The 14556-nt window shown below is 37.8% G+C and overlaps 1 protein-coding gene across 7 annotated transcripts in view; it reads left to right on the top strand.

The window, feature by feature from the left end:
• The window catches only part of ttll7 (tubulin tyrosine ligase-like family, member 7), a 94907-nt gene that overhangs the window by 56701 nt on the left and 23650 nt on the right, over positions 1-14556 (top strand). For all 7 annotated transcript variants that reach the window (XM_047375191.1, XM_047375193.1, XM_047375196.1 and 4 more), the window contains 3 exons: positions 9391-9477; positions 12037-12262; positions 14046-14341. In XM_047375191.1, coding sequence (XP_047231147.1) covers positions 9391-9477; positions 12037-12262; positions 14046-14341 — 609 coding nt within the window. The remainder of the gene's footprint in view (positions 1-9390; positions 9478-12036; positions 12263-14045; positions 14342-14556) is intronic.

Here is a 14556-nt window from a genome sequence, read left to right as displayed (position 1 = left end):
AGGTAGAGAGAGTTTCTCTGCAGCTTGCTATCTGCCACCACAATTGTGTCTAACAACTGAGTGTGAAATACTAATCTGGGCTTTTTATCAGAAAGAATGAAGGTTCCTAAACTTCAGTCGGATAATTGATCAGCCCAAATTTCATGCAGATGTGCTTTTTACGTCATGTGTAGCCTGCTGCACATTTAATAAATGTTTTGTACTTTAAAAAGCCCTTAAGTTAATTATAATCAGAGTTTTAGGTCGAGATACCAATTGACCTCTTAAAGTGCATATTTGGCTGCCGTATGATTTAGAAAGAGGAGATGGCATTGTATATTGATTAGATCATAACTGGCATAACATAATCACTTCTGGCCAGCACTGTCTCTTAAATAGTGTGTGAATAACAGCTTACACAGTTTCTGAAATGTGTTAAAAATACATGCATATTGTTTGTTAATATGTTTAAGGTATGGATAATTATGCAAAAAGACAAAACTTTTGGACAAATGTTTCTGTTCCCAGGCTGCTTTTTCTAGTTTCTATGCAGATCTTGTCATATAGATAATATTAGTCACTTGATAGTCACTTGAGTCCACGTTTTGGTAACATAAAGCCCAGTTATTGTTTGAGAGAAAACAAATAACAGTGAACTTAGTTGCATTGAAAACTTTAAAACTGAGTCCAAATGTCCATAATTACCTTTTTATAACCAGAGTTGTTTTTATTTAGAGGGTTTTTAGCTTAGTATTTAAGCTATAACACTTCCATTCAGATGTGAACTTGCTTGGTGTTCTTGTAATCAATGTCTTGTTGCATAAACAAAGTGTTCTGAAACTTATCAGCTGAGTCAAGTGAGGCCTTCAGTGCTGTAGATGTTATTTTAAGTTATTGGGTGACCTCCTGGGAACTGCTGGTTTTCTCCATTTGTTAATAAAAGCTCTCACAGTGGTTAATTGGAATTTTTAATGGATTCGAAACCTTTACAGACTTAAAGACAATGACCTTATCATCTTTTCTTGAAATTCTTCATTTAATGGCATGATGTGTTGCTTTTTGGGATCAATTACATGTTGTCAGACAGGTTCTATTTAAGAGATTTCTAAATTTTAAGGTCAGTCTGTAATCAAGCCTGGGAATGGGGTGTGAAATTGAACTAGAAATGTGCAATTAATATCATTTAATTAATTATATAACATAGGAGGTTCACCAGAATGCAAAATATACTTTCCATTTACACAGGGCATAGAAGTTTTACATTCTGAAATGGAGAACATGTAGATACCTTGAACTTATTTTGTAACCCTATCCCTAACCTTAGAGATTGGCATTAGTATTTAAAAGTGTTTAAATGTGCTTTTCTTTATTTCTGTCCATTGGTGTCTTTGATTTCAGTTTGACTGCAGTTCGGCAACACTTTTCCAAAATATTTGAAATATAAATGATTCATAGCTTGACTTTGTGTCTAACATAAAACATGTACGAATGAAAACATCTTTTGTTTCCCCCAAAATCATCATCCGTCCTGGTAGGGTTGTTCTTTCTGTAGGAGTCCAAATTTCATTTGGGAGCAAATAATTGATATTTCTGCCTGACAGTTTTTGCACCTGCAACACTTTTGTTTGTGGGCTTTGCGAGTTTTTCACGGCCATGAATTGAAAAAGTCACAGACTGTCACACTATCAAAGAAAGCAAAGCCCGTGTTGTATTCCAAGAAAAAAAAAAACATTGATTGACTGCAGAGCACCCTCTTGCTTACAGCTTGCTGCGCCAGAGACGTTTCAGCAATGAGTTACACTGTTTTCCACAGAGTTTGCATCACCCTTCTCCGCACTTCCATTACAGTTAGGTTGAAAGGTATGCATCAGATTGTTAGCTCTGTTATTGGCTGTATATCTTTGCCATCCCTCAGAAGATGTCTTGCTAGTCCTTCATTTTTTGGAATAATGAAAATGAGAAACAGGATGTTGTCAAACCAACCTGTGGTGTTCTGTCATTAACATAGAAAAACACATAAACTCAAAGTCTTAGCCAACGTTTCCAAAGAGGCAAGTACAGCAAATGCAGCGGTTAAGCAAGGATATTAAAACGTCTTATTTTGGCCAATTTATAAACACAAAAACATACAATTTAAAAGCAGATTTCTTTTTGTAAAATGAATATTCACTCTATAAATGGATTTTCATTTAGATTTTGTTGCTCTTACAAATAACAACTCTCTGATGTGAGATGACGCTGTTTGCAGTTCAAGGTTAATTACAATTTTTCAGTAAAGTAAATGAACAAGGAGAAATAGGGAAGAAAACACAAAACAACTGCTAAAAACCTGCATGATGCAGATGTAAAAAAAAACTGACTATTTGAAGTAATCAGCGTTACAGTGTTACAGATCCCTTTTGTGTATGTTCAAAACACTTCATTTGCATAAATTTTCTTCTTGATATTAGGGCTTAAAAATTTTTTTTTTTTCAATTTGCTCCATTTTCTAGAGGAGATTCTGATCAGAGCTGTTTGATGGCTTGATTGCATAAATAAATGCCAGTAGAAACAGCAGTCAGACTACTTTCCTACTTAGTGGATTTTCTTTCAGATACAGGTAGGAGTCACCAAATACCAGAATGCAAGAATGGAGTTGAATACCAACAAATAAAAGGTGAAAGGCATGTGGCGATATTTCAATTCTGAAAAACATCCGTCGGACTTAGATTTTTTTTTCACATAAAGCAATTCCAATTTTATTTTCAATTTTTTGAATTTTATAGAGTGCTGAGGAACCTTTAACTAGTAATCCATATTCCATTCTTGGTAAATAAATTTGATGCTTGCTTAGACTAAAAAAAATCAGGAAGTCAAGAAAACTTGCCATCTAAGTAAGGCAGGTGTCTGTTGATCTTCATGAGTTAGGAAAAGGTCCAAAGAAAATAGCTAATCTTCTTAACATGCCCATATCTACAGTCAGAGCAATGATTTTAAAAGTTTAAAACGACAGTGACAAACAAGGCTGGAGGAGAATATTTTAGCTTACTACCATACAGTGACGAGGATGGAAATGGAGGGAAAAAATCTTCAAAGCCCATAGTTTGAAAAGTGCAGCAAAGTTTTCATTGTGATATTATGCAACTGTTTCTCATCTTTACTAGGGGTGCCACACATTTTAGATGCCACTGTAGCTTTTTAATAAAAAAAGAACATAACTTATATTTACTTAAATTTATTTATATATTTAATTTATTTCAAACATGGTTAAACATTCATGATATCAGCATTTCACATTTTCACATATTGCATTTCCCTCTCACAGGTTGAAAAAGTAGTAGGTGGAAGTATGAATGTATTATCCCACTCCATTACATGAATTACATGTAATACCACTTTGCAATTTTTTTAACAATTTGCACTACTTTCTTACTGCAAAACAGCAAAGGAAAACAAAGCCATATAACGTTATTTCTGTATTTTTATAGTGAGATTAAAAGTTTTCTTCATGTTGATATTTCATTAAAAATTTGAATATATTTTAAAACTTAAACTATATTTGCTCTGAGCTTACATTCATGTTTTTTAATATTCCACCATTTTATCCTTGAATATCATTTATCTTACTGTATGCAACCGAATTTAACTAAATCTGATGTTAAGCGTTACTGAGCTACACTACTGTGCATTCATCTTTATCAGGTCATAAAACATAAACGACGACACACAGAAGAATGCAGGGATTCGGCCTGCACTCTGAGAATTATTGAGTTGTGTTTAACCACTGTTTACATCTGTTTTTTTTTCTTTTTTGCAAATATCACCTTGAAAAAGTATTCATAGCCGTTGAATTATTTCACATTTTGTCATTTTTAAAGCACAACATCAGTGCAATTTATTGGGATTTTATGTGACAGACCAGCATAAAATAATTGTGAAGTGGGGATAAAAATGATTCATTGTTTTCATGATGTTTTTCAAATGAAATAAGATAATTAATACATATGATTAAAAACGTACAAAACATATAATAGTTAAAAAGAGCCTAAATAGAAACGCCTTTGAATAAATTAAACAATCTTAAAACAAAGGAAGCTTATTCCACAGTTGTTGAGCAACAGTCTGGATCCCCTCAAGCTTCATGTCTAGTCTTTGAGGCTGATAGTAGATTCTGATTTGAAAGCCTAAAGTTTGTGGATGTTCTTGAACATAATATGAAACATTTCAGGGTTTGTTAACAATATTACATGTTGTCCTGTGTGTGTCTGATAACTTGTACAGGTCCTTCTCAAAATATTAGCATATTGTGATAAAGTTCATTATTTTCCATAATGTAATGACGGAAATTTAACATTCATATATTTTAGATTCATTGCACACTAACTGAAATATTTCAGGTCTTTTATTGTCTTAATACGGATGATTTTGGCATACAGCTCATGAAAACCCAAAATTCCTATCTCACAAAAGTAGCATATTTTGTCCGACCAATAAAAGAAAAGTGTTTTTAATACAAAAAACGTCAACCTTCAAATAATCATGTACAGTTATGCACTCAATACTTGGTCGGGAATCCTTTTGCAGAAATGACTGCTTCAATGTGGCGTGGCATGGAGGCAATCAGCCTGTGGCACTGCTGAGGTCTTATGGAGGCCCAGGATGCTTCGATAGCGGCCTTTAGCTCATCCAGAGTGTTGGGTCTTGAATCTCTCAACGTTCTCTTCACAATATCCCACAGATTCTCTATGGGGTTCAGGTCAGGAGAGTTGGCAGACCAATTGAGCACAGTGATACCATGGTCAGTAAACCATTTACCAGTGGTTTTGGCACTGTGAGCAGGTGATGAACCAGGCTGGGAGTTTTAAAGGCCTCAGGAATCTTTTGCAGGTGTTTAGAGTTAACTCGTTGATTCAGATGATTAGGTTCATAGCTCGTTTAGAGACCCTTTTAATTATATGCTAATTCTGTGAGATAGGAATTTTGGGTTTTCATGAGCTGTATGGCAAAATCATCCGTATTAAGACAATAAAAGACCTGAAATATTTCAGTTAGTGTGCAATGAATCTAAAATATATGAATGTTAAATTTTCATCATGACATTATGGAAAATAATGAACTTTATCACAATACGCTAATATTTTGAGAAGGACCTGTATTACTATATATGCCAAGATTAATGAGTCTTAATGCTCACTTTTATATTCTTCTCTCATGTGGGTGGTGAATGTTTGTTTCTTTGTTGTTGCCAGCCCTTGACTGCCATGCCGGAATGTAGCCAGATGCCAAACACACAGAAGAATGCAGGGATTCGACCTTCACTCTGAGAATTATTGAGTTGTGTTTAACCACTGTTTAGTTTTTGGTTTTTTGATTCTGTTAGTTGTGTATTTTGAGTGAATTCATGTTTTCTTATGTTAAGATAATTTACTTTGCTCTCTTCAGTGATTACTCTAGTTTTTCCCTGCACCCCATGCTTTCCTTCTGTGTTCATTATGTTTATCCATTTTCCTCAGCTCCTCTAGTCTTTCTGCCCCTCAGCTGTTGCTTATTCAGTTAATCTGACTCACCTGTTCCTCGCTCCAGCATTTAGTTCTCCCAGTATTTCAGCAGTACTTCTTGTTGGATTCTCCTGTTGTACTCCATCATGGTTCTGGTGTTCTCCTGGTTATCTTGATGTTCTTTTGTTTTTCACTCTCCACATACAAATAGCGCTCAAAGGTTTTAGAGAGACTTTCCCATTACATGGGTCTCTTTAGTTTCAAGACTCTTTAAATTGTAGATTCTTACCAAATGCAACAAAGCTATGAATGAACACACATGGAATTATGAACTAAACAAAAACTGTGAAATAATCTAACCAGTTTTATATTTTATATTTTTCAAAAAAGCCCCCCTTTGCTTTGATTACTGCTTTGCTCGTCATGAGCTTCATGAGGCGGTCACCTGAAATGGTTTTACAAAGAGTCTTGAAAGAACTTCCCAGAGGTTCATTGAGAGACGGTCAAAGGTCAGTATTTCAGTCATCACAGCAAAAGCCGGCTACTTTAAGGAATCAAAATATAACAAAGTTCTTTTACAATTCATTGTTTACTACATGGGGCTGCATGGTGGCGCAGTTGGTAGCACTGTTGCCTTGCAGCAAGAAGGTCCTGGGTTTGATTCCCGGCCGGGGGTCTTTCTGCATGGAGTTTGCATGTTCTCCCTGTGCATGCGTGGGTTCTCACCGGGTACTCTGGCTTCCTCCCACAGTCCAAAGACATGCCTGTTAGGCTAATTGGTCACTCTAAATTGCCCTTAGGTGTATGAATGAGTGTGTGTGTGCATGGTTGTTTGTGTGTTGCCCTGCGACGGACTGGCGATCTGTCCTGGGTGTACCCAGCCTCTCGCCCATAGACTGCTGGAGATAGGCACCAGCTCCCCCGCGACCCACTATGGAATAAGTGGTAGAAAATGACTGACTGTTTACTACATAATGTCATATGTGTTAATTCACTGTTTTGATGCCTTCAGTGAGAATCTGTGTACAATGTAAAATAGTCATAAACATAAAGAAAACCAGTAAATGAGAAAGGCTTTCTAAAACTTTTGACTGGTAGCGTAATTTTGCCTACCTCATGCCTGAGTTTTGGTCCTCTACAACCCCAAAATATGACAGAATATTAAAGTAATCAGAGGTTCATGGTTTATACTGAGATTATTATAAAATGACCTTTATATTATAAAGACTGTTTAATATGTGCAGCCTGACATATGCAAACTCAAATACAATGTTATTGTGTAAAACAAGCAAATGTATAGTTTGGCAAGTTTGTGAAATACATAAAGGGCACAAGTGATTACAAAATAAGATTTAGTTCCTATAGAAAAATTGAAAACTGCTAAAATCAAGAAACTATAAACAGCTTTTATTTCATGTCTATTTTCTGCACATATGTTAAGTTGGGGTTTCTCCTGTGCTGTAAAACCATGTCAGACATTGGTGTAATCCACTTGCTGGTGTTTAACAAGGTAATGGGCCTCCAGTGATTTTTAAACCGCAGTGGGTGGGGAAGCTTTCACCTCATAAAAGCTTATTGAGTTGGCAGCAGACTTGTCTGTAATTTGTAAATAATTCCTCAAAGCAAGGCAAGGTAACATTTTTCCTATAATAATTACTACATTGTAAAAAGTTTAAATTTTAGTTCCTGGCTCTTCAAGGCTGTTTAAAATATCATTTAGTGGTAAAAAGGCTACAGAAGGCCCCATCTTTTGAATGAGTGCCCACAATACCTTAGTTTATTATATTGTGTTACATTAGAGGGTGTCTGTTGGGGTGATTTATTGTTTGAAACCAGCAGGTATTAGTGCACGTCATACAAAGCAATCTATCAGTACAGATAATATGGCTTAAACTAGCCTAGAAAAAATAATTACCTCGCTCATGGACCTACTTGGAGACCTTAGTGGAGAATTACTAAGTCGCACCTCTGGCCACATTCATTAGCACCTCTACTAAAGATGCGTGCAAAACCTTTAACTAATTAATCTTTTATCAGTGTAGCATAATCTTACGCAGAACAGTTAAAAAAAATTCAAACTTTAATTTGAGCACATTTGGTTTTATTTGGGGGAAAAAATGTAAGAAGAAAGTGTTTTTAACAACTCCTATCTCTCTAGATAAATGTAAGAAAAGTTTTGTTTTTTATTCAATCTTTCATTCACTTTTTTACCTTTTAATCCATGGCTTTCCGTTTCACTCGGGTATTAAAATGATATGACCATTTATAGGGCCATTTATTTTAGTCACTGGTTGCTAGGGTGGACGTGGAGCCAAATATATCTTGCTAACAGTCACACAGCGAAGGATGGTAAGACAGGTAAAAAGAATCTCCAAAGTACACTGTTGGAGAACTAGATCAAAGAGTGCCGACCTGCATGCCAGTCTGTTATTTAGAAAAGATGCCAGAAAAAAAGTTTTTCTCTCCTACCATCACAAATGTAAACATGTGCAGTTTGCTAAATTCTTCTGGGACTTTAAACTGGTTGGTCAGATGAGACTGAAAACTGAAACAGAGGTGGTATGTGTGGGTAAGCACCTCATGCACATTCTTTATGCTAGTTTGATTTGTCAGAAGACAGAACTCAGAGCTGGGAAGGACATCACACAGCTTCAGAGCGTGCTAGTTGCAAGTCAGTGAACAGTGGCATTTGCTGTTTGTTTGCGTGCTAACTACTATTAGTAATGCATGCTGTTAGCAATATTTCTCCATTTTATGTGTTGAACAATTAAAGTAACATGTACAATTATTTAACATCACTACGTGCACCATTGATGTAATGAAATCTAAACCATCATGTGAACCATCAGCAGCCATACTGGATGTAAAACTCTGAGCTGCTTGTCGGGTTTAATCTTTCCCAGTCACACTTTAGGGGACAATCTTGTTGTTTTTCTGAAGGGGAACTAGGGAAATCTGACTTTCCAGTGCAAAGAGAATGTCCCAAAAGTATGGATAAGGATTATGTGGTTCTGCTGCTTCTCCAAAGAACTCAAAACATTAACCAGAATGCAAAATAAATTTCTTCGAAAAATGGTCAAAGATCACTCTCTTTGTTTTTTATATTTTACCATGGGTGACAATAGGGGTGGCCAGCAGCATAGCAAAAACATAAATGCAATATACAACCAAAAAAAGCAAACAATGTTTGCAAAAACATGAGTTTTGGTTGTTCTCCAGTTCTATACTGACTTTCTTCAATTAATTCAGTTCACTCAATTCAGTTTGAATGAGACGCCAATTCACAACAAATGTCATCTCAACACTCTTCACAGAAAAAAAAGTCAGTTCAATGCAAACATACAGACAGATTGAAAGTCACTTAACATATGAAACATATGACATTTAAGCCATCCGTGTCCATAATGGCATGTCCCACCATACAGGCTTTCACACACTCACAAGCAGTAACACTAGAATCAACTCAGTGAACCAGCAGCCATCTAACAATCTCTTTGGATTTGAGCAGCAAGTGGAATCCTGTTATTTCCCTGCCTTAAACAACATTAATAATCTTTTCGTGGATTTCAACAGCCGCCAACTGGACCAGACTTGGGCATGTTGGCGTAGGCCTTAGAGCTCCTGTTTTTTCTTAATTCAGCCCTTATGAACTCTGCTCAGCAAGGAATCTTAGGCCAGTGTTTCTTTTCCAATCTCCCCAGACAAGGCGCATATATCTTTGAAGTAAAGCTTTTTATTTTCTTTTACATTCATTGAGGATTTATTTGTTTTCTGGAACCTCATCTGACATTATAGAAACATATCAAAGCATTTTAGTAATTACCCTAAAAGTGTATAAAAAAGGTTTAGCCATCTTGATTAATGATCTATTTTATGTGTTTAACTATTGGATTTTCTCATGTAAACTGAGCTGTCTCTGTGTATTAACGTGCAGGAAGAAGATATACTGGATCTGCTGGAACAATGTGAGCTGGATGACGAGAAGCTGATGGGCAAATCCTCCAGGCAACGAGGCCCAAAGGTGGGTGAAAGGGAACGAGGTTGGGAGACACCGAGCAGAGAGTGCATAGGGTCCAGATGCCTCATGGGACATTCAAAAAAGAAGAGTGCCAGAAAGAAAGGGATGGAGGTAGTCAGATGCCTGGAGCTCACACTCTGAAAAAGCACATCGGACGTGATTTAGAAAAATAAAGGTGGTGGTGGGGACTGTGTTGGGGAGGGGGTTGTGGGTGTCTAGCAGCTTTAGAAAGAAAGAAAAGAAATCAGAAAGAGGCCCAAAGAAGGGACCCAACTCCCTAAGGGGACAGCTGTCAGCCTGTTTCACCTACGCTCCCCCACTTTCACCCCCCCTTGCTATCTTTCATTCTGTCTATCTTCTTCTTCTTCTTTGTCACATACACCTGTAAGCCCCTTCAATTTCCCACGACAGCACATTACTCCCTCCATCAACTTGCCCCACTCTCCTCTGTTCGCCTCTCCATCCCTCTCTCTTTTCCACACGTGTACATCATCCCTCACTAGAGGGCTAAATTGACTGGAACACTTGAGGAGTGTGTTCGAGACCAGACGTTGAAGTTCGTGAGGCCCAAGCCAGAAGGACAACTTGTTCAGACACTATCACTGTTGTCCAAATTAATTTCAGGCCCGTCAGCTTCGATGTTGCAGAACGTATGGAGAGAGACATCAATAACGGGGGGGAAGTAAAGTGCTGTGACGGATAGATTCCCTCTCTGGAGTGAGTTGCTTACAAGCCATCTGTTGGAGCTGAACCGAGCAGAATGTAAAAGCGCGACGAGAGGAATTAGAGATAGGATTTTGAAGGAGGGATGTGGCACTGATTTTTCTGTCGGCAAAGGAAATGTTAAGGCAGACGGAATAGAGAGTTGAGGAAAATGATGGGAGAGAGGCTTATAAGCCTTCTTAATTGCTTTTTGTCTCCAAATTCTAAGTGTGATATATTATTCCTGCACTTGTGGTTGATGCTCTCTTTCCCTACCCTACTGCTTGGCTCCTTTAGAATGATCCCTATTCTCACCAAACCTTCATCAAATTTTTAGTGTCTGATCTTTCGTCTTTGTCTCGCACTCCACCGTTGGAGGACTGTCTGTTCATGCACCCTTTTCATCCCCCCCCCTTTATGTCCAAAGTCATTGCCTTTCTGTGTTCATTTCCATCTCTCTTTGTGTATTCAGTCCCTCCTCTGTGCCCCTGTTCATTCCTTTCTGCAGTAACTGCAGAGACTCACCTTGTCCCTCTCTTGATGTCTCACCTCATCAATCTGATGTTCCAATATTTCCTTCTTATTCTCTTCTCATGTATTTAATCTCTCCCTGTCTCTAGCCTCCTCCATCACTCACCCACACAACTACCCAGCGGTGACTCTTTGAGACCTGTGATCACTTCCTGCTTATTAATTTGGGTGGCCTTACAGTGATGCCAGACTCGAACACTGAATAATGGATGTAGAACAGCTTTACCAATGTAATCACAGTGACCCCTTTTCAAATTGTTAGATTTATAATTAACATTAAACTAAAAACTTATTTTCTGTTTCTCAGGTCATGCATTACATTTGAACTTGCAAACATGGATGTTTTGACCTTGTGTCTAATAGGACTACATATTGTCAAAGAAGCTCTCAGTGATTTCAAAAGTTCTTGTCTACTCAGCCTTTTACCTATTTATTTCAAGAAGCATGGATGCAAACAGCTACTGTTAAAGAATGAATGAACTGTTCTACCTTGACTCTACCCTTTCATATGCAAGTAGGTAGTTTTTTTTTCAAGGTGGAATGTTTTTGTTGTTATAGGTACAGAGTACAAAGAGGTGTACTGATTGTGTGAGTATTATAGGTTCATTAATTACATACCTTTGGGCAATGAGTGGCTGTGCATAACCTTCCACACTTGCATCCTTGTGAGTCCAAGTTGGAGTGGGAAGCTCTTAAACAAAATGTAGTTTTTTACAATGAAAGTAGTTCAGACATCTGTTTTTTTTCTTTTTTGCAAATATTACTTTGAAAAAATATTCATAGCCCTTGAATTATTTCACATTTTGTCATTTTTAAAGCACAACATCAGTGCAATTTATTGGGATTTTATGTGACAGACCAGCATAAAATAATTGTGAAGTGGGGATAAAAATGATTAATTGTTTTTATGATGTTTTTCAAATGAAATAAGATCCTTAATACATATGATTAAAAACGTACAAAACATATAATAGTTAAAAAGAGCCTAAATAGAAACGCCTATAGAAACGCCTTTGAATAAATTATTTAAAACAATCTTAAAACAAAGGAAGCTTATTCCACAGTTGTTGAGCAACAGTCTGGATCCCCTCAAGCTTCATGTCTAGTCTTTGAGGCTGATAGTAGATTCTGATTTGAAAGCCTAAAGTTTGTGGATGTTCTTGAACATAATATGAAAAATTTCAGGGTTTGTTGAAAATATTACATGATGTCCTGTGTGTGTCTGATAACTTGTATTACTGTATATGCCAAGATTAATGACTCTTAATGCTCACTTTTATATTGTGCTCTTATGTGGGTGGTGAATGTTTGTTTCTTTGTTGTTGCCAGCCCTTGACTGCCATGCCGGAATGTAGCCAGATGCCAAAACGCCAACGACCAGACTACCTGGCTGACTTTACCAGCAGCAGCAGCGCGGATAATTCATGCTCCTCGTCAGATGAAGAGGACGAGGGGAGGAAAGCAGGAGAAGGAAGAAGCAGAGAAAAGAGAGGCGAGAAGAAGGTTTCCTATGACCTCAGCGAGAGCAAGGAGAAAAACGTGGCTGAGCGTTCAGGTAGGGAAAAAGGTCTGAGTTTGGCAGAGTTTGACGTCTGGCAAGGTTCTTGTTTTCTTTGTTTTGTGTTTGCTAATTCCTCTTTTCATTACATGAGAAAGAAACAGCGGTTACCAGGAACAGTAGAGAGAAAAGTGAAGAAAATATTAGCAGATGAGTAAGATTTTTAGAAGGTAATCAAAATTCTAGACGAGAGAACTAAAACTATATGCAGATAAAAATATGCATAGGATGGTGGTGGTGTAATGGAGTGGGGACTTGTTTTGGCACACTTTTGGACACTTTATACCAGCTGAACATAATTTAAACTCCACAGTATTTTGCTGACCATGTCCATGTGATTATGTCCACACTATTCCAAATTTCTCAAACTGTTTTTTTGAACATAATGAGTTCACTGTACACTAGTGGCCTCGACAGTGACCAGATCTCACTCCAATTAAGCAACTTTCGGATGTGGTGAAATGTGAGATTCACATCATGGATTTATAGCCAGCAAATCTGCAGCAACTGCATGATGCTGTCATGTAAATGTGAACCACAATGTCTGAGGAGCACATTCCTTCACAAATTTCTGCAGAGCAAACTTAATCTGTAAATTTTGGAAAATGGCTTGTTTCTCCTGTGTTTGTTGGTAAAGAAATGTTTCAGGAGGACAGTCGCAGAACAATGCATATGGAAAGAGCCAAACCGTTCTCTTGAGAACAGGGGAATTTCTGAACAGCGCACTTCCACAAAAAAGAGGGTGAATTTAAGCACAGTGACAAATAGAAGAAATTTGATTGAAGTAGAAGCAAAGACCTTTTCGTAAAACACCTTGAAAATACCTTGAGGGTTTATGTTGAATTAGACTGTTTTATAGCAAGAGCGATTAGCCTCAAACATTCCATCAAATTCACAACAGTCACATGTACCGACTCACTTTTTCTGCTCTCAGAAGTGAGAGCACCTTTCACAAAAGTCAATACACTGACCTTGGCTGAGAAATTCTCTGGTTGCATTGTGAGCTGAGTTACAGCGCTCAATGTGAGGAGTCTTACATTAACCCATTCAATTTGTCACTAAATAAGGGGCGAATTCATGGAAAAACCTAACTTTTTATTTGAAAGTGTATGCATGGCGTGTGTTTGCTGAGAGAGATGGCAACCTTGCCAAGTCCTTCTCTATACCAAGCCACCAAAGGACTGCTACAACTAAGCCCCATAATGCTCACAGTTGGCACTGACCAAACCTTGGGAGTATTAGCAGTCACAAACAAACAAACACGCGCACACACACACACACACACACACACACACACACACATATACATATATACACGTACACTCACACGCACAAAGCACACGTACACGCACGTATATACTTGCAAGCTTGTTTTATGTCGGATGCACACTAATACACTGGCTGATAGACAAGCTGGAACAGTATCCAGGTTTATAGACAGAGTCTGTGAGAGTTTCTGTTTAATTTTCTCTGAGCTTTTGCCTGCTTATCTGATGTGCATCTGTTTGTGTCTGAGACTTAGAGTTGCTCCTTCAAGACCAGACAAGAACCAGATTTTTGCTAAATTTCTGGGGTTGACTACCCAAGACAGAATTGCTAATAACACAATAACTGGACAGCTGTGTCAGTGTGTCACACTTCATCTCAACACATAGGTGCCAAACAATGCAAAGTAAATAGGAGAGCTTGAAAGCTTGACAGTAAGATTGTCAAAAGCAAAGGAATGAAAGGCTTTTTTCTCAAACAAATTTTTTTTTCTATGTTTCCTGTTTCTTTACAGGTCGCATGCACTGGAAACCTCCAATCAAGACTCTCAAAACCAGCACTGCTCCTTCTGTGTCCCCAACCCTTTCTGGTCCAATCAGACGTTCTATCTCTTGCCCTCGCTCCATTGCCTCACTCTCGTCACCCAGTGAGATGCGAGCATTGTCCATAAGACCATGTCCGGTGGTTTCGTTGGTAACACCTCTCACCAGGCCGAGCTCCGCCACGCTTCGCTCTCATTCGCTAAGCCGTAGTGGCTCCACTCACCGTGTGCCTCACAGCAGCAGCCTGGGGACCATCCACTCTAATATAGTAGGATATGCAACATACCTGCATGCAAATGTTTGATGTGTTAAGTAATAAAATGTGCAAAAAAGCTTAAATTGGTTAGATCCATTTTATTTTTCAGTTGCTAGTTCAACCTGTAAACCCTTATTTTCTCCTGCTTTGTCTTAAATAGTATTGTTGATTCTAGTAATAAGTTTACATACACACAGATCATGGGCATAAATGTCCTATTAATTTTG

This window comes from Girardinichthys multiradiatus, chromosome 9 (assembly GCF_021462225.1).
Source record: "Girardinichthys multiradiatus isolate DD_20200921_A chromosome 9, DD_fGirMul_XY1, whole genome shotgun sequence".
NCBI lineage: Eukaryota > Metazoa > Chordata > Actinopteri > Cyprinodontiformes > Goodeidae > Girardinichthys > Girardinichthys multiradiatus.
Note: the sequence above shows the minus strand (reverse complement) of the source record. Positions and strands in the feature narration are given on the sequence as shown.